This window comes from Nelumbo lutea, chromosome 8, assembly GCF_056320005.1.
Source record: "Nelumbo lutea isolate HS-2025 chromosome 8, American lotus-T2T, whole genome shotgun sequence".
NCBI classification, from domain to species: Eukaryota; Viridiplantae; Streptophyta; class Magnoliopsida; order Proteales; family Nelumbonaceae; genus Nelumbo; species Nelumbo lutea.
This window is the reverse complement of record NC_142691.1, coordinates 21,068,981-21,093,882: the sequence shown is the minus strand read 5'-3', so window position 1 is coordinate 21,093,882 and position 24,902 is coordinate 21,068,981. Positions and strand designations below refer to the sequence as shown.

The 24,902-nt window shown below is 34.7% G+C and overlaps 1 protein-coding gene and 1 long non-coding RNA gene across 5 annotated transcripts; both read right to left on the bottom strand.

Moving 5' to 3' along the window:
- Window positions 1-1,583: 1,583 nt before the first annotated feature.
- On the bottom strand, window positions 1,584-10,450 carry LOC148843259 (uncharacterized). 4 transcript variants are annotated; one of them, XR_016102816.1, is made up of 4 exons: window positions 9,414-10,450; window positions 8,160-8,351; window positions 2,055-2,179; window positions 1,584-1,829 (listed from the first exon to the last, which is right to left on the bottom strand). XR_016102816.1 is itself a non-coding variant. In XM_088956548.1 (3 exons), exons 1-3 carry the CDS (start codon window positions 9,809-9,811, stop codon window positions 1,823-1,825), a joined length of 471 nt encoding a protein of 156 aa, XP_088812674.1. In that variant the 5' UTR covers window positions 9,812-10,310; the 3' UTR covers window positions 1,584-1,822. The 4 variants fall into 4 exon arrangements, 1 of the variants encoding a protein (XP_088812674.1); XR_016102817.1 differs by having other exon boundaries at window positions 9,473-10,401; XR_016102818.1 differs by lacking the exon at window positions 8,160-8,351 and having other exon boundaries at window positions 9,414-10,353.
- An 11,444-nt stretch (window positions 10,451-21,894) lies between these two features.
- Window positions 21,895-23,073, bottom strand: LOC148843258 (uncharacterized). Its single transcript, XR_016103774.1, has 2 exons — window positions 22,678-23,073; window positions 21,895-22,599 (listed from the first exon to the last, which is right to left on the bottom strand). It is a non-coding gene; the product is annotated as an uncharacterized LOC148843258 (long non-coding RNA).
- Between the last annotated feature and the right edge of the window lie 1,829 nt (window positions 23,074-24,902).

Here is a 24,902-nt window from a genome sequence, read left to right as displayed (position 1 = left end):
ATCTTCAACAATAAACAATTTAAAAAAGAATTTCAATATAAATGAAAATATGTTAAAGATTAAATAAAATAAAGGTAATTGGACCAATGTAACACAAGTGCATTACACCAAATCCTTTCCATAAACTGTCTGCGCCATAGTGTGGCCCATCCACAAGAAAATACTATTGAGGATAAATTGGGGTGTGGCCCATCCCTATCCATACCATTTTATGGACAAAGGCTATCAACATAAATCGGAACATTGCATTCTATCATGGTGAGGACTAAAACAATCCCATCCATGATATATTTATGTTACCAAACACCCTCTAATTAACTCTTTGCCCCCAACCCCAATCCCTCTTAAGGAGAAAAATGAAACTTCATCTACGATTCCCGATGGTGACTAGTTTTCCTTAGGATCTGAATCTTTCAATTCCATTTTTATTTTTAACTAAAGTTATGTTTGATTTGAAGGAAAATGGAAGAAAAGGAAGGGAAAGGCAGAGAATCCTTTACAAACCTTGTATTGGTTTTCTTGTCTTTCCCTTCCTTTCCCTACCTTTTCCTTCAAATCAAACATAACCTAAAGGTTTGCATTGAAAAATGATTTACTTAAAAAAGGAAAAAGAATCATTAATCTAAATTAGTTTAACACTTAACTAATATCTATTTGAGTTGAAATGAATATAAATCAATTTAAAACATATATACAAATAATATTTTAAAATATTTAATATATATATTTTAAAATACAAAAAAAATATTTTAAAAAACATTTAAAATATTACAATTAGGTTGGGTCAGAGCAAGGACCTCACTCCCATCCTTGTCTCCAATCGGGGACTTCACTCTCATCCCATCCACAATCGAGTATTTGAATTTATCCCGTCCCCACCAAAGCAATCTCCATATCCAACCTAATCAGATCAGGGAGGCCAGGTACTAGTAAAGACAGAAAATTGCCATCTCTACTATAAAGTGATTTTATAAAAGGTTTCAACTATGGTATCGGAAAAATATGAAAAACATTTGACCAATCAACTAGAATCATAAACGTCTTAACGTCTTAACCAATCAGGTGTTATTTAACGAAATTCATGGTTGAGTTTTGATTGGTCAAAACTCTTCGTCTCTTCCGATACTGTCTTTCCACATCATAGATTTTCCTTCGTTAAATGCCTTGAGGATATTATGCATAACTTTCCCAATTTCAATAATTTTGTCATAAACCAAACAAAGACTAAATAGAAATGCACGTATAATTTGAATGTACGCCGACAGAAAAGAACCTGGGTTTCCAGCAAGCAAAAACTCTGCACATATTCTGCAAGAACAAGCATCCCGTCGTGACAGAAAAAATGTAGAAAAGGGCCAAAAGGCCCAATGTTGGTCCCAGCTATCATCGATCTCGGAAGGGTGGACTGGATATATGGACCTAATCACCTAACCTTTATCTTTTCTTTTCCTTTTTTTCCTCTTTTTTATTTTTTATTTTTAATTTTTGGACATAGTAGCTGGCTTTCAGAGTTCAGACTCAAACCCCAGGTTCACACTGGTCAGCCCAAGAGTTTACCATTACACAGGCAAGAGATAAGAATGTGATTCACAAAATTTTGCTTATTTTATTTGTAACACCTCTAGAATCCTTCGAAACACTTCCTGAATTGAGACAGTACTGCTCGTATGGCCATTTTCTTCAGTTTTCTAATGTCAATTTCTTATTCAAATATCAATGGATCATAAAAACCAAAATCAGAAAAACCTGCCAGCCCCATAAAACAATCAAAGCTGCATCTCTTCTTGATCAGCCGAGATTTCAGGTAGGCTTTACCATTGTGTTAGTTCCTGTTGACAAACCAATGGAGGCAAGTGTCATTTCATAGTGCTAATAGCACCCATGAGTTCAAGTGAGGGATGGTAACATATATATGATTTGAGCAAACTTTGTCTATTGTTGTTCATACTTACAAGTGCATCACTCAGATTTTCTGAACATTCTTCCAAAAACCATTAACAAAAAATGAGGAAGGTGTAGTATTGGAGATTCACTATTAGGAGAACAAAACTCACCAATGATAGGATGTAATAATCACTTCCCCATTAACATAAATGGGTATACTATTGCTCCTGAACCTGCCCTCTTTTCCAGTTTCTCCTTGCAAGTACAAACTCGGCATGGGCAAGGAAGCATCAAACTGAAAAAATGAACCTCCGGTTAGGACAAGTACAGAAAATCAAAAGCACAGAAACAGATAACATAGTCATCTCCAAAAGAGAACATTAGCCAACTTGCTGGTTGATCTCACCCATCTTTAAATGAGATTACCCAAGCTAAGTTAAGTATCCTGTTGAAGTTGAAAGGAGATGAGAAATGACCCTCAACAGAAGTACAACCATGAAAAATGTTCTAAGCATTAGAAAGGCAATTTTAAGAGATGTATCAAGATACACTTAAGATAGTCATGCATATATGCTAGGGAAACAAATAAATCCAAAAATACATAAAAAGCACTAAGCACAAGTCTTCATGAAAATAATAAGGTATAAACGCATAAAAAACTATAACTTAGTAGCTTATGCTAAGTGTGAACCAATGTTTTAAAATGCAGAGGCATGACACGAGGCTTTCCACTACCTAGAGGTGTAAGGCATAATTCAGAATGTAAGAGGCATAAACCTCCTTAAGAGGAGGGAGATGAAGAGGAAGGAGGATCTCATTTTTCTTTATTTTTAATAAAAATCTTTTATATTAAGAAAAATGAAGATGCATGGCACTAGCATATACTTTTAATTTCTTGGCAGCATTAAAAGCAGAAATTACCTTACAATTTACAATAAGGTTAACGATTTGATTTGATTCAACCTTGTCTACAATTTATTATATGATTACAATTTCATACATTAGTGATTAGCATAAGTGAACATCTAATACACAATTAATTCCATCTCTTCTTATAGAATGTTTCAAGGTAACAAAAATAAGCTTTTAGATTTACATATCAATCTTATACAAGTATATGGTGAAAGAATTCAACAAAAAAAAAAAAGCAGAAACGTTTTAATAGCCAATTCCAAGTTTGGACGTGTCCCCAAGCCCCTATTGTATCGTTTTGAGACAGTCTGGGAATGCATCAAATTCCAACTCATCATGTAAGACTGAAGGAGACAGACATGAGATAAGACACATTTCCAGCCATTTCTTCTTCATTGTTAAGATATTGCAACTGGCATGATCAAACTAAACTGAGTTTGTGTTTTTGACAAATTTATTTAAAGCAAATACAACTTTAAATCCTTTATAGTTTTTGGAGGGCTGAAGAAATTTGATATCTTGATAAGTTGAACTGCCGAGTCTTTTTCTTTGCCTTTCCTTTTTTGCTGGGGGAGAGGGGTTAAGAGGGCAGAATGGTTTGTAAAACATAGTTGATTAAAAAGGATTTAAGATTCCAAAAATTACAAAAAAAAAAACAAGTTCAGGACAAATTCAGGGCAATCAAAAGGGCCTTACCATTTCAATCTTGCAAAAACAACTTGGCAACTGATAGTAGCCAAGCTAAAACAAATGGTGTTAGCTTATTCAACTATTCTAGTAGAGATGACATCCTTTGTGTTTGTTATATGATTAGGCTTTACATCAGTTTCAGGTTCTATTTTTCTTTGAAGAAGTTATTTTCTAATTTGTTACCATTTCAGGACCTATGTTTTAAAACACAGAGGTGTATACCCTTAAGCATTTCTAGCTTCTACCACCCTTAAGCATTATTAGGGTAGAAAAACCTATATCATTTGACTTTTCTACATATCCTATGAAGTTTCCACTTATGATTCTTGGGTCCAGTTTCCCCAATTATGAGTTGTATGCCCTTACTTCGGCTTTACAACCCCAAATGCGTACATGATTTAGACTGCGCTTCTTTCCAACCCACAATTCAAAAGGTGTCTTAGGAACTGCTTTTGTTCAAATCCTATTCAGATGTATACTACAGTTTGAAGAGCTTCCCCTCACAAATTTTGGGGTAGAGACAAGTTGCACATCATATGCGTCACCATGTCCATAAGTGTTTTGTTTCTCCTTTCTTGATACCATTCTAATAGGAAGAACACAGCATGGTTTTTTTCCTTGTCCCCGACAACAAAGCCTTGACATCAAGATATGCTTTTTCTGCTTGCGAGAGGAGTCGTGTCATGGAAAAGTACTAAGCAAAAGCTTAGAGCATCCTCCACGATGGAAGCAGAACTCATAGGATGTCATAATGCTATGGCACATGCAATTTGGTTGAAGAATTTAGTTTTTTTATCAATAACAGAAATCAATTTATTAAAAGAAATTAATTACATCATTCAAAGAAGAGGTAAAGAGGCTTAACTCTCCCGATTAGAACAGAAATGAAAATTATAATACAGCCCAAAACATTTGTTTCCTTCCCATCCCCTGTTTTGCCAATGTATCTGCAAAAGCATTTGCAGTCCTCTTCACCCACTGAAACTGAACCTCCAACCCCATGGTTAGCCACTTAGCCTCCCTCCTCTCATTTGCAAATTTCCCAAGTCTACTGTCCTTTTGTAACTAATTTAAAACCAAGCCTCTGAATGTTCAACTCCTTCATCTTCCTTAGACCTTCCATTAAAGCACATATCTCAGCCCTGAGAGAGTTTCCACTCCCAATGGGGCCTGAATACAATGCAATCACCTTCCCATTCTCATCTCTGAACACACCACCAGCACCAGAGGGTCCTGGGTTGCCTTCATTGCTGCCATCAAAATTTAGCTTTATAAATCCTGGGGCTGGTGGGGACCACAAGGGACAGACACCTAATGAAATAGGGGCAAAATTTGCCACTTCCCACCATCTGTTCAGCAGCATATCTGTAGAGACATCAGCAAACATATCCAAGACTTCAACCAGTGCACCACCCTAACCATTATCACTTCAATGATACCTTCTTTGTTCCTTTCTTTATCAGAAAAGGTCATTGAGTTTCTTTCTACACATAGAGTCCAACATATGGCAGCCCTCACACACCTCCACATAGCCCTACCCCTTTTCTTAGGCCATCTAAAGAAAGAAGAAGCAAACAAGCTTTGTATATCAGGCAAAGGGATCCAAATAAAGTGAGAAACCAGTCCCATATATCAGAAGCAAAAGGGTAGGAAATTAATAAATGGTATGAGCTTTCACCATTAGCCTTGTGGAGGGTGCACCAGCATGGGAACAAGCACCAATTAGGACTTTTTCTCTGGAGTAAGTCACATGTATTACATCTTTCCAAAAAGGCTTCCCAACAAAAAGCTCCAATCCTTGGAGGGATCGGCTCACCCCAGACTCCCTTGACTGGAAAAGATTGTATGAAGTTGTCGGTTTGATGTGTCAAGGATTTAAAAAAAGAAGCACAACAGAAAGCCCTTGAGGGTGATAAAGTCCAAATTCTACCATCCCTTTTTGAAGGATCTGTTATCAGTATAGTGATGGAAGAGAAAAGAAGAGAAGAGAGAAGAGAGAAGAGAGAGAGCAGAAGAGAGGAGAAAAGATTGAGAGTCAAAAAACTTGCTGGCGTCGCTAGCTATTTTGTTATATATACTAGGGTGACAGCAACTAAAATAATAAAAGGGTAAAAGTACAATAGTACCCCTGTGGTACTATACTTAGGAAAATAAAAGCTTTCAACAGGATCCAAGGCCACCCCATTCAAATCCCAATCATACCCAAAATTTGATCAGAAGGGACCAAAAAATCATACACACACTTCCCTTTGAAACGAAAAAGGGAAAATAAAGAGAGGAATTGGTCTTTTAGAGATGCATCCCCCACCCAAGGGTGTTCCTAAAATTTTACCTGATTCCCAGAGCAATGGTCATACCTGATGCAGAAAGGATGGAAGAATGGCATGAATGGACTTCCAAGGAGAGGCTAAGTTAGTCCTTGCCATGAGCCCAAAATCCCACCCATTATCTATCTGTCCATGAATACTCAAGATAACCTTAGTCCACAATCATTTCCTTTCCTTTTCTTTATTTTTTCTTTCCCTTCCCTTTCTTTCCTTTCCTTTCCCTTTTCTATTCTTTTTTCTTTGTTTTTTTCTATCATTTTACATGGGTTGTGCATGAGGCACATGAAGCGTATGCCTCTAGCATGCCTCATGAAAAAAGTGTATGAGGCATACGCCTTAGAGGTGTCAGCACCTCTAGCATATGCCTCAAGGCATTTGGGGGGCACCTCGCTTGGAGGCACGCCTCCAGGCATACGCCTCCCACGCCTTTTAAAACACTACTTCCAATGTAGTCATTGAGGGTCTCTCAATTAAGGACTCCCATCTGGTTGAGTCCAAATTGATAAGCCCTAAAATCTCTCAACTTCCCCTTATCTCTAACTTTAATTTAAAATTTAAATGTGAAGGATAAAGATAAGAGAGAGAGAGTGGGGAGTGGTTAAGCTAATGTGAGGATGCGTATGATTCTCATTGGCTAGAGTATGAGGAGATTCCTTAATGGGGGGGAATCACCTACAAAGTAGGGTGGATAAGGTCCCTCCCTTTTAACAATCTTTTTTTTTTCTTTTGTGGAGAATCCCCATTCCATTCTACCACCACCAAACTTAACATTGTATGAGAGGAGATTGTTGACAAAGAAAGACTAGAGCTCTAGCCTCTCTAGTCAAGTACTAGAGTAAGTAGAACCATTGAAAGAAAAGAAAATTTGTTGAATCGTGCAAGTCCATTAGCTTTCATTGGAAGAGCTTTCATGTACAAGAAGCAAGTTGTTGAGATTGCAAGAAGGAGGATCAATCTAGGCAGCTGGCCAACCCAAATCGGGTTATTACCATTATTTTCTTTTGCAAGTTTAAGTTGACACTCAATAACACCTCTAGCATGCACTTCAAGGTGTTTGGGGAGTGCCTCGCCCAGAGGTGCACCCAATGTTTTAAAAGCGCAAGGGCCATTCTGCACTCGAGGAACAAGGTGAGGCATGCAGCTTTTTTGAAGCAAGGAGCAAAAATGCTAAAAAAATTAAAAAATGCCAAATTTTCAAAAAAAAATGCAAACTATTAAAAATATCAAACACAATAGTAATTATAAATATACACTTAAATTTTAAAATAAATGTTTTAAAAATACTGATAAAAAAATATTTTAAAAACCTATTATCTCATATTAAAATATGTAAACATAACATGTAAAACATATTTGAATGAAAATTTAAAAATAAAATCAAGCATAACATAGAAAACATATTCAAGCATGTAAACTCTTAATCTCTTTATTTTTTTCCCAATTGCATTACTTCAAACAGCTAATGTGATGTTAAACATTATGCATCCTCATTCTATGTGTACCATGCACCTCAAGGCAAGCCCAAACAAGTCCATATTAAAAGGCAATGAAAGTTATAAAATCATTATTTTTTATGTGAGAAATAAGAATTTCGAACCCTATCATAGACTTGTTTGGGCTTGTCTCGATGGGCATGGTACAAAGGTAGCTCATAGAATACGCTTTACATGTTATATTTATGTATTTTAATTTTAGATAAAAGGTTTTTTAAAACATTTATTTTATAATTTAAGTTTATATTTTTTGTTAACATTATGTTTAATATTTTTTTGAATTTTTGCATTTTTTTTAAATTTTTTGGCTTTTTTAATTTTTTTTTTTATTTTGTGCATTGCTTAAAAAGGTGTGCACCTCCCCTTGCGCCTTGAGCCTCAGGCACAAATTGGCCCTTGCGCTTTTTTTTTTGCGACTGGCGCTTTTAAAACATTGCATGCACCTTTTGAAAGTGTTGTGTCAAAGACCCATGCAAGGCACATATCCTAAAGTGCACCTCGTCTGTGCACCTAGACATGTCTGAGGCATATGCCTCCCACACCTTTTAAAGCATTGTCAAGACTATAGTTAGCTGTCTTAATGGGCCAAACTAGTTCAAACATTCTTATTATAGAGGTTTTAGAATTTTTGAAAGTTAGACATAATGATGCCACTTCTTTCAGTTAATAATGAAACAATCAGAAGTTGTGACAGATATTAAAAAAAAACAACTAGAAATTGGTTTCACTCGGTTTCTTAAGTGAAATTGAAATTTGTAAAGCAAGATCCTAGGCCTTATTCTGAGCTTATAAATACAGTTAATGTAATTGAAATATAAGAGTTGAAAGGCATAAAAATTTGTCCTGAAGTTACCTGTGGGTAAATGTGTGATCTTGCTCTCTCTTTTCTCTCTCTCCCTCTAAAGATGCAATCTTTCTTCTCATTTCCTTCTCTATTTAAGATCTGAATTTCTTTTCTAATAATTCAAATTTTCAATTACCCTCTCCTTCCTGCCAATGTAAAGATTGTAGGAGCTTTTTCCTTGTCCTTCATCGAAGTATATATCTATTACCAAAAAAATGGTGTATGTCACAAATCACAAAAGTTGTCTATCAAGTGATTAACAAGTATTCACTTCAAATGAAAAAAGAAAAAGAAGGCACCATCTAATGCTTATGACAGAAAGAACATAAGCATTAGATGGTGCCAGAAAACTTCTCTTTCACAATAAAGAACCATTCTAACTCTTCTTTCCCAACTACATGATTGTTAAACATTACTAGAGAATGATCCATGATGTGTCACAGAATGACTCTCTCGTATTGTCAATCTACCAATGATTGTGTGCAAGGAAATCAGCAAGAGTAAAACTAAGAGCAATCGAATCTTATATGGAGTGCAAAGGCATGAAACAAATAACATCATAAAAAATCAATTATCAAAAAAAAAAACATCATAAAAAATCAAACAAGATTAGCAAATAGCAACATGAGATTGAAAAGCTAAAAAAGAAAAAAAAAGGGGGGGGGGGGGGGGGGGCGGTAATCCAGGAGCTTGAAAACCTCGTAATTCTCCAGACTCGTAAAGAAGATGAAAAGTAGTACTATGACAAAAGGAGAATCCTCTTTTCGAGTCTGATTTAAAACATGTATAGAAAGCAAGATATTTCATAGGAACTTTAGATTGTATAGTTGCATATAATGAAGCTTATCTCTTGAACGATTCTTTCCATACTCACAAAGATACATTTAAGGAACAGAGTGAGAGCATCATTACCAAATAGTAAGTAAAACCTTGCTAAAGAAATCAAGTGGCTGTAGTAGAAGAAACCAAATAGATCCGCCTTGTAATAGAAGGTGTATTAGGGTTTGACAAAAGATAATTTATCAACAGCGAGGAGTAGATAGATGACTCGAAGTGGCTAGGACCTAAAATCCATTTACCTATGATAGGCAAATCTGTTATCTTCGTACAAAAAAGAAAAAAAATCCTGGTTTTTCAGATCAAATTTCTCTCGTAACAAGTTTTCAATCATGTCTCTCATAGCATAATAATCACTATCTTCGATCTAAGAAACCAATTACTTCCAGAATACAAAACTATACAGAATTGAGCAACGAAGCTCACCCGACCACTGAAAAAAGTCGGAAATAGTTGAAATGATTGAACTGAAGCGATGGTTATACCATCGAAAGCACTCCATTTTCTGTAGTTTCCTCCACTTTTATCCGCGAAGACGAGGGCTTGGAGAGCGAAAGAACGCACAAAGCTATTAAGATACCGACGAGATCAGCAATGACGTCCTTAAAAGAGGCACCGGCAGACTTCCACAACCCGATCTCGTCCCCAGCTTCTTTGGCAGCACCAGATGCAAGCGAGGCCAGGGATCCCAACCAGATACTCCATCTTCTTAAAAACGAGTATCGAGAGAGGCCGGCCAGAGCTGAGACGATAATGGCGATAAAAAAACAGAAGAGCACATGGTAAAGCTTGTCTAGGGCAAACCAGTCGTCTCCGTTCTCCATCTTTGCAGCAGCAGAGACCTCACAGATTTCAAAAATTAATTACAGGACTGTATCAAAACAAGGGGATGTTTTTGCCTTTTCAAACATGTATAGTATTGTAAGAAAAATTGCAGAGTTTGATCACTGCTATGGCCTTTATTTGATCTTTTGGTTCCACTTCAAAAATCTACTCTTCATCTATCTTTTACTCTTGTGTTTATCTTCTCTCTTCATATGGAGGAACCATCATATAAGATTAGAGGTTGAAGCACTGGCCAAATGGGCAAAGAACTTATCTTTCGCTTTTCTCAGTTCTTGGTCACTTGCTTTTCACTCTGAATCAACCCCGTTAGGCCATTGGCAACCTCTCGAGGGTCGAAACTCTCTCTATCAGATCAATAAACAAAAAGAATAGATGGAATTGGGCTATGCTGCATATCGGCAACTGAACGGAGTCGGGACTCGGGATCTGCTTTGGGTTCGCTTGTTTCAAAGCAGTAACTGGATGTTAGTATGTTACAGTGTCTCTGCTTCTGGCTGGGTGTGTGAGAAAGGGAATCAGGGAATGAATGTAACGAGTCTGGAATTGCTGAATTTGATGGCTGTGTAATGGGCTGTCTAAGGTAGGGATGCAGATCTAATAAGACTCGATCAGAATTCGAATCCTATCGGATTTTCTGATGTGTTTTGATACGATTTATTTTTTTAATTAATAAATTATTAAAATAAAAAATAAAAAATACCAATTTTAATAAAAAAATAAAAAATACAAGTATTTTTTAATTATTTTTATCATATACATGTTTTCATAACAAATTTATAAAAATACAATATAAATAATATATTTATAAATAATTAAATAATATATATATATATATATATAAGATAGATCATAGGATCCGAAGATCCACTAGGGATGATCCAAATTCGATCAAATAGGATCGGATTTTCAATTGAATCCAATCATGATTTCCATTTGCACCCCTAATCCAAGGTAAAACGAATTGAGTTTGAACCTAGGGAGTTCAAAACAAAAAGTGTTAACTACAAAGAGCCACCTCTTCCTATTCGGGGCTGTGAATTTTATTTTGCAATAAAGACCCCTAAAGTTTTAGATTTTACGACTTTGTATTTTGACCCACTAATGGGTAGGGGTGTTCATATTAAATGTCAAACCGATCAAATCGGCCCGACCCAATCCGAGTTGATCAATTTTTTAAAACCATCGGTCGGTTTTGATTTGTATGAGAAAATAAATCGATAACTCAGTTTGGTTTTGATTTTCATACAAGAAAATTGAAATTGAATCGAACTAATCATATATGTTTAGGTAATTACTAATTAGTCCCTACCCTATATGTTAAATATTGATATATATAATTTTTGTCTTGTTTGAAATTTGAAAAAAAAAGTTATTTATGATAAAAACTAAAAACGCAAAATCAATACAAATATAATACAATGGTAAAATATTTAATTCAGCTTTATATAAATTTAAATATATATATATATATACAAAAAATCAGTTTGCATAAAAAAATTAATCGATTTAATTATATATTTTGGTTTTGCATAAAAAATAAAAAGAAATAAACTTAAGTGTAAATAGATATTTAGATATAGATATTTTAGTTTAAAACATATATATAAAAACCGATAAACAAACTCAAATCGACCTTTCATGTTTGGATCGGTTTGTTTTAGGGTCTGTCAGTTTCGATTTAATCAATAAGTAAACTAATTAGATTGGGTCAGTTAAAAAAAAATACTCAGACCAACTCAACCCGACCCGTGAACACCCCTAGTGCCAGCCTTAATTGGGATTTGGGCAAATTTCTAAATTAGGGTGTGGCTAATATCCCAACCAACCATCTTATTGGCGCAACTTTTGAAATGGGAAAATCTATGATGTGGGAAAGATATGATATTGAAAGAGTTTCAATCAATCAAAATTCGCCTATGAATTTTGATAAATAACAGACTACCATGTTTAAGATTATAATTGATTCGTCAGAAGTTTTTCATGATATTACATGTATTTAGTATCATAATCAAATGACTCAAACCCTTTTGAAATATAAGGTTTTGAAAGGTGAGATGTCTGACCACAGCATTGAAAGGCGTAAAAAGTTATTTGTGCAACATAGAAACAGAAATATATAAGGTCGGGCACTTTGTTGGATGGTTAGCAATGGTCTACATATAAAGGTGTGGGAGGTCCCATGAATCCCAAGCATCCCATCATTCACTCCCTCCCTGAATCCCTGAATAGGGGTGGATTGGAGCCGAACCGAGTTGAATATGTAGTGTGTTATTCGAGCCCAGCTTTTCAATACATTATCATTGTTTGAATCAAAAGCTTATAAGTTCTAGCTCAACTGTAAGTAAAATATTTTATAAAAATAAAAATTATACATATAAAAAATACTTTTTATTTGACATATGAAAAATTAAAAATTATAAAAACTAGCTATGATTATATATAATATTTCTATTTTTAATTTATATATTATTTTTTACATGCTTCATATCTTATATTTATTATTCATAATGTGATTGTACAATTCGAGTCTGTGTCAAGGGGGATGTTGTTTATGGGAGGATGGTGATAAATACATATAGAGAATTAATTTATGAATTCTGACCCGTGTACAGCCCTACTAGAAAGAGTCTGTTTGGATCAGGGCTCACCACTCGAATTGATTTTGTTAACTGCTCTTTGTAGAGTGGCTGCAATCTTGGTATAACCAAATAGACTCTAATGATACACTACTGTGGTAAATGAAGTGTACTGCCTGGTGTATTTGGAAGGCAAGATGCGCTTTGATTTTTGAAAATATTACACCAGAGCTATGGAGAGTTTGGATGCATGCCTTGAACATGCTTTAGAATATCGGGACTACTGTCACAATATGGTTCTTTGATGGAGGGAATAGACACGACCACCGATTGTTAATGTTGATGGAAATTATGGCTTGTTTGGTTTGAAGGAAAAGGTAAAATAAAGAAATTTATACAAGATTTGTAAAGATCTTCATATCATACATAACTCAAATGGAAACTTAATGGGTGCTTCTGCTAATTAAACATATTGGAGTGGCTTTAGCTTTTCTTGTGTGGTGTTCAATTGGCTATACAGTGCCAAGTCTGAAGAATCAGATTCATTACATGTTGTATATGCTCTGTCTCAAGCTTCTTCTTCAATTCCTTGGAAAATTATATCCATTATCGCCAATTGCAGGGCTCTCCTTCAACTCAAATTGTTGAATCACACTCAACATTTAGGGAACAAAGAGATGCATGCATTGTCTCAACTGGTGATGAATCTTACAGTCCCTAAGTAATGGCAATAAATACCTCCTTATGTTCAACATATTTGAATGGAGGGGTCCTCAATCGGAGTTTCTAGTAATTGAATTGCCTAGGGGTCGAGTTCAGATTTGAGGGTTTGGGATTAGGGCTTAAAGATGTAAGGTTTATACATAAAAATCAAGGTTTTGGAGACCTTGTAAAAATAGCTATTCACCATTCCACTACAAAATGCTAATGCATGGCAGTTCACCATTTCACTATTAAGTGCTACTACAAGATCACTTTTTTTTTTGTCGTAACTTTTTTTGCCAACTAAAATTCATTTAACAACTGCAGTCAAAAGATAAACCAGGATTTAACATAGGGGTGACCATGAGCTGAGTTTTTCATGAGTTGTTTGAGCTTAAAAGGCTTGGTTAGATTCGGTCTAAACCAAGCTTCAAGCCAAGTTTACTAATCGAGCCGAGCTTGAGCTTAATAAAGCTCAGCTCATTAGGCTTGTGAACCAAATCCAGCTTTTACATATATGTATAGATACATACATACATACATATGTATATGTGTGTGTGTATATATATATATACATTATAAAAATATTATATATAAAATTTTAATTTTTATATATATAATATATTTAATTTTTTGTAGTTCTTAATTTTTTATATGTCAAATAAAAAATAATTTTTATTTTTATAAAACATTTAATTTATAGTCGAGCTTAAACCTGATAGTCTATTAGCGAGCCGAGCTCGAATCGCTAGGTATTTGGCTCGGCTCAGCTCATTTCAAACCCACCCCTAATTGAACACCAACCAAGGAGGAAGCTCCCTATGCCAAAACACATCTTACTTAACAGATTTAGCAAACTAAACTAACATATGAGCCTCTTACTCCAATTAATATAATGATAAGTAACTTTATTTCTAAATATGATTTTTGGCTTCAACAACCCTTGAATTTTGCCAAAAATAATCACTTTAGACCCTACAAGTTAAAAGGGCCATTTTCACCCTCAAATTATAATGGAAAGGCCATATAAAGTAAAACCAAATGGCATTGGAGACGTCATTGATAGATCCATTAGATAATGAATAAAATAATAAAAGTAAGCTTTTGTGGCATTGCTCAAGAAGTTTGAAAAAGCCACTTTAGATGTTAAAAAATCTATTAGTTAAAAGTAAGCATTATTCATCTTGAATTTAATTACTTAAAGGATTTTATCAAATTAGAGTCATTAAAATGTTGAAAACAACAGAAATTTTTTTAGAGAAAGAGGCTACAGAGTGATATTCAAGGGAAACCCTAGTACATGGAAAACAGTTGTAACAAACAACTGGATGTTCCATGACCCTGAAAATAATATTTTCAGGGTATGTTTGAGGCAAAAAAAATGATATTTGATTGCACTGAGCAGACCAAGCATCATAACTACCTTCCTAAAATACTTCTTAACTATTTCTTCCTAATTCAAATCACACATCACCATATGGGAGATGCATTCCATGATCATAAGGATGATATTTTTAATCAGTAACATAAACAAAGATTTTATTAAATGACAGAAAATTCTGCATGTTGGTTCTATATTAATTATTTTAGGGAAGTGAGATCTTTGACTTATTCTGTGAATACCTTGTTTAGATGAATGGGCTATTTCGGTCCTGCAAAAGATAAGGAAAAGAAGGAAGTTTAGATGGAATTTCAAACCTATTATGATTTGAGAAAATTGGGCATTGGTTTTTTTTAATAGTACAGAAATTTGGTGAAGAACTTTCAATCTAATGGCTAAAATATCAAATGGATTCTTTCAAATCTGCAATAAAATAATCTAATTGTAAGTGTTTTATTGAAAAAAAAATTTGTAAGCACATCTGTATTGCTATCTTAGAGGTTAATCTACTAACGATTCTCAGAGAGACAATAACCAATTAATTACAAATTATAAAGCTTAGCTATGATATTTTCGTATGTCAATCAGTACAAATTTAGCTATCAATGGATGCTTGTGCCCCCCACCTCCCCCAAAAAAAGTCCCTCACTTCTGTAATTTGACAAAACTGAATTAATCAAAATTTGATAGAAAATTAAGCCATTTAATTTATATGGCTATTAGGTGCCTAGGCAAAAAATGTTATATAGGTACGGGTGTAAATGGATCGAATTCGAATCGAATCAGGCAATATCAGAATTCGATTCGATATCCGACGGATATTGAAAATTAATATTCGAATATTCGATTCAATTAGAATTCATTTAATTAATTATTTTAGATAATTAATAAATAAAAAAATTAATAATTTATTGATATAAAATATATAAATATATAAATTATATAAAATATTTTATATATTATATATAAGAATTAAATAATCCGAATTCGAATCCGATTAACTATTCGATAAGAATAGGATATCTGAATTTGACTGGTTATATATTCGAATTATTTGAATTCGATTCGATTATGTCAAATATCGAATTCGAAATCGGATTTTTAAATACCGTTGACACCCCTATATATAGGTGTTTGCACTTGCTTGTATATAATTAATTCTCTGCTAGCATGTAATCGGATTTTTGAATCACTGTGACTGTGCAGACTACACTTGGTAGTTGATGCTGCATAGCTATTTGATAGAGAGAACAAATTTCTAGGCTTAATTCTTGATAATGTTTTGACTTTTAAGTGCAGCCCAAAAGAAACAGTTTTTGGGCTTCTTGATAATGTTTTGGTTGTATTTTTAAGTCTGAAAGCTTCTCTTATTGTCTACTGCAGAATGAAAGAAAAATTCAGTCTCAAGTAAGTTGAGATTTTAAGCAATTCAGTTAGTAATAGCTGCAACCTGCAATTCATACTTGATGAAATTATAAATATGTACCACAACATGCATATAACAATATGACTTTCCTTAGGATACATGGTGTAGTCATAGTCCATCCAATTGATGGGTCAGTTATGACTTTCCTAGCTGATTTTCCTATACAGGTGCTTTCCTTGAGCTATCTAGAAAACATGGGAAAATTTTTTAACATTATCACTATTTTCAATTGAAGTTTTAAACAATTTTCTTTAACTAAAACTGAGAGGAAAATTTCCTAAATGGGTCATCTAGATTTCTTTTGTTGGTTTGCCAATCCAAATTACTATTTAGTAACTCTAAATCCTTCTAATTTACCTCTCTCTCTCTCTCTTACTTTCAAACATATAACTTAACAGGATGACCTCTTTAGGTGGGAGTGATCATTTCATGGAAATTTAGGCTAATTAACAGATGAAATGAAGACATGAAATCCTAAAGGCACATTACCTCAGCATGTGAGATATCGAGTTCTTATGGTTTTTGTATGTCTAATAATGTTGCGGTGGTCTTTTTGCATGGTGAGAGAGGGATAGTTTGGAAGCTGAAATTTAGTTTTTCAATGACAAAGGAGCTGTCATACCATGTGAACAGTGAAATGATGAAACCAAAACCTGGTTTAGCCCTCTATCTCTTTACATGTTAATTAGATTGTATTAGACTTGAAATTTTATTTCTTTATATGTTTTTATTAGGGAAAAATTTAGAAACCATGGTTGATTTAGATTCTAGCCTCTTCATGAATCAAACATCATCAATCCAAATCCGATTTTGATTCCTATCTGAACCAAACAGGTAAAGAAAATAAGTGATTCTGATTCCGATTCTAAGGGATTCTCATTCCAATTTTAAATATGAACCAAATGAACTCTTAGAGTTCAGGGTTAAAAGTTTAAACATGAAAACCAAGAGGTGGTTGGATTGGAGACCATAATAGGAACCAAGTATTGCCCACTTAATTATGGCAATCTACAAGTATAGTTCACCACTACTAAGTGCTATTGCAATATAACCACTTTTTTTCTCACTTCAGGCTGCCATAAGTATTATCACTAGACACTGCCCAAAAACATTGTAATGCTAAAACTAAATGAATTCATTCAAACAACCATAGTCCAAAATACATCAGGATGAGGCTCCCTGTACCAAAATACACCCTTCTTAACAGATTTGACAAATAGAACCAACTTATGAGCCATTTGATTCTTACTCCTTAGCTTTATAAATATTTACACAACCAGATTGGTAAGGTCTAGAAAATGTAAACACGACCAAGGAGTCTTAGCTTCGCTTAAAAAACATAACCAAAATAGCATTCTAACCTATATATATTGAAGGCACTGGCAGCATTCTAACCTATATGACTAGCAAATTTCACCACCCGCAAAATAGCTACACATTCAGCTTTTAAAGCCCCATCTTTAAGCTCCAAAACACGTCCTGCACCAGTAACAAAATTATTAACTATCACTATCATAGGCTCAATTGAAAAGAATATAAATGTAAATATGTACAATATAAATACATATATAATAATACAAAATATAAAGTTTTGCATTCTACATATTTGTATTTCTATTCTTTTTAAACTGAATCAAACAAAAACCAAAAGCACCCAAATCACTTCCTGGAATTCATCCATCACAAAATACAAATACATCAAACCCAGAAACCACTTGAGGAATCCTCCAGTTGAAATCTGAATCAGTAATAACATCCAGCCAAATTGAAAGAAAATCGTTCTTATCACAAAGTTAAGTAATTGAGACAACAAAAAAAAAAATTTAACCCGCTAACACAGACTGAACATCATCATTAAGTATCCTTAATCCTTACACCCCATTTAAAAGAAAACCAAACAACTTCAGAAAGAGAACAATAAAAAAATAAACATAATAGATTCAAGATCAAAACCACAAAGGGAACAACAATCGTCTAAATCACACACCCAAAGTAGAAATTACATCTTAGAGACACTCTTAATTTCCAACCCCACCTAATCAATTGAAGACAATCACTAGAAAGAGGAACTTTAGACTGCTTCCCCCCATCGAAACAGAAAACCTTGGTAGTGAACTTTACATTGCAAGCCCCCAACCATAAAAACATTTTAGGGGGGTTCTACAATATGAATGTTTTTGTTTTCAAAGGAAAAAAAAATAAGCTGGTTTTTGTTTCAACAAATGATACATGTTTTTGAAACCACAAAATACTAGTTTTTAAAACAAAAACAAGTTTTCTAGTATAGAAATTATGTGATTTATGAAACATAATGTTAAATAATCAAATGAAAACATGATTTTGAAATCAGATTTAAGAACAAGTTTTTTGTTTCAGTTTCGAAAATAAAAAACACATGCACAATCAAGAACATGTTTCTTGTGTTTTTGTCTTCAAATAAGATGGTTTTGATTTGTTTTGAAACCAAAAAAAAAAAAAGAAAATCAGTGTAAAAGGCCCCTGTGTCCAAAAGTATGTAACTTGCTGACATTCCAAAACAACTTTGTTATTGTATATGAATTAAAGACCTCATCCACAACCTGAACCATTTTCCAATTCATTTTCTGCCCATAAAGTGATGATAATAAACCAACTCTATTTTGATTTTGATTTTTTTTTTTATGGGGCTTCAGAAACGGGGTTATCCACCCCAACCCTGGTGAAAGCAGGATTTGATCAAAAAATATATTGTAAGCATGAGGTGCGATGTAATTACATACAAGATCTATTAGGCATCACATAGATAAAATGGAAACACAAAAATAAAAACATTAAAAATGATGTTTCATCTAAAAGCGAATTTCACATAACCCAAGATAAAAATATGTATAAATACATTTTTTAAACCTGATCAACCTATCAAACAGATTGGGATTATCTATTCTCCCCCTTTGCCCTATCTAGGGAACGATACCTGTTGTTGTCTTATCCTAAAAATCCCTCCTCTTCCTCCTCCTCCTCCTCCTTCTTCTTATTTCTCTCTCTCTCTCTCTCTCTCTCTCTCTCTGTCTATCTATTCAGCCCGTGCTATTTACAGTGGTGCAAACACTTGCTTTAGTATACCTCACACCGATCTCACAACCCCATCCCACTGTGTATTAAAAACATGTCCCCATAAATAATAATATGAAGCATGAGAGATATTCCCGATGTGCCTTTGGCACACATTGTGAGATTGGTGTGAGAAACATTCTGTGAATAACAGATTCAGATGTCACTGAATGATCCCAACCCCTACTGAGTTCAAATCTTAGCTCCAATGCTTGGCGGAGTTCGGCTTCAGTCATGGCAAAACCCATTCAAACAGCCTTTACAGACTTGCGTTGAGAATATCTATATACTTGTGTGCTTTATTTCATGAAAAGATATTCCCAATGCAAGATTATAAAAGGCTGCTAGAAAAGTGTAGGCACAAGATTTGTCCTCATAGAAACTGATCTCAAATGCCCCACACAATGAAAACCAGCCAAGTGTCCTCTTACACGCATGCGGAGCTAACGCTCCCTATTCCCGCTCATTATTCTCCAAGACTCGACTTGCGCTGTGTAACCTGACCCCTGGTCTGACCCTTGCACTTCCATCCATCCAAGCTTGGCAAGAAATCATCGATTCTGACGATCAGACCTCTATTATACATGTTAAACTTCACTATTGATTAATTCTCCATTCATCATGTTAAACAACAATCTCATGAAGAAATTGATAGCTGCTCCCTTCATGAATTCATGTTTCCATTCACCTCTAGGGATCTCTTTGACAGAACAACCAAACCCACTTTACAGTGTTTTTAAGAAAGAAATGAGACAACCATGGATAGTTATCCTCCCTACAACGAGAAATATGTACATAAAGTGTAGAACAGAAAAAAAAAATGAAAATAAGAGAAGGAAAGATGCTTGAAAGGAGATCAAACACGAACTATTTTGAAGTTAAATGCAGAACACCCATTAAAACCCACGACAAATCTATATAAAACTAAATACAAAAACTTACTAAAGAAAATGACAAAACATGACAAAATGAAACTTGAAAACAAATTGCGGGTTTATATCAAAGTAGCACCGAAAGAGTTCCTGGGAGCTTGATTACACTTTTCAGATGTTTACAAGGCAAAAACCCAGTGCAACGACGTAACTTGCCCATCCGTACCACTAAGGTGGCATTTGATTGCACCTTTTAGATGTTTGAATCTAAAAATATTGCTTTTAAGATGCTACCTTCATTTGATATGCCCTCTTATTGTAGATCTGAAATTAGATTTCGGATCTTAATTTCTAGGAGGTGGAGTGATTGTTTAATGCGGTCAGATGTAATTCAGAGGTGTATAAAAGACATAAGTGCCCTCAAAAAAAATTTAATATTACATGTTTTGTCCTTCATATAATTCAAATCGAACCCTCATTGCGACCTAACGAAGCTCCACCGCCACCACCACTGTTGCAGTCTCTCTGTCTCTCTCTACTGTATTCCCACCACCTTGTAGTGGCGATGGTTCCTTCTCTCTTGCTCTCACTCTCTCTCACCCATCTTCCTGTCACCACCATTGCAACTCCTTCTCGCGCTCTCTCTCTCTCTCTCCCCCTGTCTTCCCGTCACTGTCGTTGCAAGTTGCGGCGGCGGCGGTACCTCCTCCTCTCTCTCTCTCTCTCTCTCTCTCTCTCTCTCTCTCTCTCTCTCTCTCTCTCTCTCTCTCTCTCTCTCTCCCCTTCTTCTCGCTACTGTCACTACAAGTTGCAACGACAGTTCGGTGAGTAGTAATGATAATATTATTATTATTAATTATAAATTATTTTTAATAATTAATAATTATTTTTATTAACTAGTAATTTTTAATTACTTAATTTTTAAAAATTATTCTAATTTTTATTTGTGTAAATTATTAACTATTTTAATATTTTTATAGTCATTAATTATTTTTTTAATTTTAATTGTTTCTTTATTAATTAATAATTTATTATTTTTTTATTTGTATTGTTTCAATATTATTTTGAGGTTGAAAATGATTTCTTATGAGATAATGCAAATTGAATACAACATTTCCAAATAGTATGTTATAGGAGTAAAATAATAAAATTAGTGAATTTCAGATGATAAAGGGTTGATCGAACACAAACTTATGGATTGAGAGCTTCTAAAAAGTAGAAAAGCATCTATGCTTGATGCTTCTTTTCAAATTTCAGCACAAAAAATATCTTTTTTACTTTTCAAATATAAAATTTCATATTTATCAAATGCCACTTAAGCGAGGGTGAATCCAGTGAATCCGTCGGTTCACGGGGAGCGTGCACCCTCCAATGAGAGGCATGCACAACACCCTTTTTGAATCCAGCAATTCCGTTAAAGTTAAGTTTGGTTCATACTCCCGTTAAGCGAGTCAATCCGGTTCAACTTGTTAGAAAAAGACAAAATTAGATGAAACAAATCCTTTTGCCTCTCATTCGTTCGAATTCCCCTTTCTTCCATTTTCATTTTCACCCGAACCTAGCCCAAGAGCAAGAGACCACCAACAACAATTTCACAGAGTTTTGACGAAATGGAGTCAATTAGTAGTAACTTCTTCTCCTTCCCCTTCCAACCCTATTATTCCTCTTCCTTAACAATAAATAACAAAGCACATTTTACTACTATTCACATTACATAAATTTCAAGGTTTTTAAAACTGAATCGGACAATGGATCGGTCAGGGGTCAAATTTCCAGGTTGAATGGTCTGATTATTCAAACCGAATAAACGATCCATTCTGACAAAAAAATATTAAAAATTAAAAAAATTAAAAATCACCAAACCATTGAATGGTTCGATCGCCCGAATCAACGGTTTGCTGACCAAATCAATGATTTTTAGGAAAATAACGGTTTTGGGGTAAAATGGAATCAGTCACTTGACTAGTTTCCGATTTTTCCGGTCCAATCGCCTGAATTTGAAAACCATGATAAATTTAGTTCAATAAAAATCAAACATCAATCCATTTTTTGTGGCTTTCACAAAAGCATCCATTTTTGTGGATCCAATCCCCACCACAGATTCTAAAGCTGGCAATCAATTATAAATAACACAGAAGTAGGCCATGGAACTTGAACCACAACCATGTGTTCCTCGAACGTAAATGGCACCTCTTCACCATCAATTAAACAAACTTTTGTTTTTTTTTTTCTTTTTTTTTTTATGCAAACAACCTCATTTCTCTGGTTCCCTTCACTCCAATTTGAAGCAAACTTATCTCGTCATCCTCCTCTAGTGATTGAATGGCATCACTAGTATTAAGCATGTCGACTAATCCAATAGGAGCAAATTGGATTTTGCTTGATAATAATTTCACCGGAGAAACTGTAAGAAGCTCAAAATTAAAAGGCTCCAATGTAATCTCCATATGTTCCCATGACTTCAAGGGCATCAGCTTTTTTGCCTGGAACATATAAACAATAAACACTTGTACCCCTTCAATGGAAATCAGGTTCTTTCCGTTTTCCATTCAATATTGTTTGGGTTCGTCATAGTCAACACAGCATGCAAAAACTCGGAGGCACAATTGTTTCTTCGAGCTTGACGGCACCAACCTCCCGCTAGGTGACATGTCATCAGAATTACATGGCAATCGCTGTCGGAGCTTGGTGAAAAAATGAAATCACTGTCGGTGGCCTCCTGCCAAAAAATAGGAAGAAGATATTAACGGAGATGAATAACAAGGTTGAAAGAAAAGGGAGAAGAAAGGATGTTTACCGCTGGTTGACTACATGTCGTTGGAATTCGGTGAAACAGTGGAATCGTCGCCGGTGGTCTATTGCTAGAAGAGAAAGGAAGAAGATATTAACAAAGAAGAATAATAGGGTTGGAAGGAGAATGAGAAGAAGGGATTCGACTTGTTCTTATCGCCAGTTGGATTCATGCCGTCAGAGCTTGGTGAAATTGCTGTCGATGGTCTCTTTCTCTTGGGCCAGGGCTCAGGTGAAAATGAACATGCATGCCTCCCATTAGAGGGTGCACACTTCCTGTGAACCGACGGGTTCACTGGATTCGAGCTCTGACTAAGCGTGGTGGGAGTGAGTCTGGTAGTACGTGTAGGAAGTGAAACGTGGAGTCTTATTCGGTTGTCCGATGCTACCCGTTTGGTTTCTTTTGGCGAATTCGGATCAGTTGAACGCTTTGGCTGTTCAACGAATTATGAAACCAATTACGACGTTATCGGTAATAAACCTTGTTTATTTTTCTTGCAGATCAATGATTTTTTAAAAATCTATAGTTCTTGTTTTGATTTTTTTTATTTGGTTGAAAAAAGATTTAGCCGCAGAAAATTATAATCCCGAAAATATATAAAAATCTCATTTCAGACTATTTTCCAAAGGCTCCAAATGAAGTTCTTCATTCTTTTTTTTTAATTCGATTTCATGTAGAAAGACATGACTTAACCAAACAATTTTCAAGTTATTAAGATCTTAATACAAAAATTCACATCATCTTTTAATTACTAAAACTTTTAGAAAATTTTCAAAAAAAAATTTATCAAACAGCCCCAAATTTGGTGCTCCGTTAAAACGAAATGAGAGAAAAAAAAAAGCGAAAATGAGATGAGATTTTTAGATTTTTGGGTCTTTTAGGAGCTAATGGAATGAATTAACGTCCGTTCCGTTAATTCTGCACGCATTTTAAGGCAAGCGCAGCTTGGGGGCGTTTTTGGGCGCAGATTGGAACTCCCCCGCTACCAAACAAGATGCAAGAATGCGTGATCTATGACGTTGATGTATCAGCTTGCATTTGAGAAGGAACCTCAACCCTCCTTGGAGATCTGCCGTTGAGGTCAAAATTGTCCTTTGGCTTTCAGTGCACATGACAAAAAATTGAAGTGAGATCCATCTCAGACTCAAGTGGTCCAATGCTCGTCCCAATCGCCGACTTTGCACGTTCTTCATAAGTCCACATTCCACAATTGTTTTCTTCAGTCTTCTTATTATATACATCTCCTTGCGCACACATGGGCAGGGGGTGTTCACGGTGGTTTTTGAAAAATTGCTAAATGAAATCAAATAAAAAATCGACTTATTGGTTCAGTTTTTAATCGGTTCACTTTTTTATTTTATCGAATTTTTATATAATTATATATACATAGATATCAATCAGTTTGGTTAATCATTGATTTTTAATCAAAATCAACCGATATGACCAGTTTTTTAAAAGAATTAAATCGATTGATTCAATTCATTGGACTTTTCGGTTCAATTTGATTTTAAGGTTTTTTGGTTTTTATTAAGTAGGTATTTGGTATTAATGTTGGGAAACCATTTTTTCATAAAACAATGGTGGGCATGTGGAATTTTAAATATTTTTTGTTTGGAATTGATGTTGCCACAAGCATTTTTGGAGAAAATAATATTTTATTTTTAGGATTTTTTATTTTATTTATATTTATTTAATAAATATTTTGTACTTGTATGATTTTAAAACCAAGAAAATCAATTAATCTGTATTATACAGCATCCAAGATGAATGCCACATCATTATACCATCAGCAATAATACACAGTTTTCTCATAAAATATTGAATTTAATATTACGTCATATTATAATTTCCCGATTTTCAAGACATGATCTAGAACAATGTATTTTTCCGAAAACACGGCATCAAATAAGATGGTATTATTTGAAGCAACATTTTGTGAGGTCTATCCAAACATCCGTATATGGCGTGGCACCGTTTTCTCATAAAACGGTATCTATGCCAAACATCCGTATAGGACGTGGTCACGGCACATAGGATCTTGTGCATCCATCACAGGTCCCACCATAAGATCAGAAGGGTAAGATTGTCCAATCTTTTCTTCATTTGCATGCCACGTGTACAAGTTTGGTGAAGAAGCACCGCGTTCTTCACTTTACACGTGGCCATTGTGGAGAGGGAGAGAGCCAGAGAAGGTTCTGTAGTAAACGAATCCTGGGGATGGGGGCTGGGGG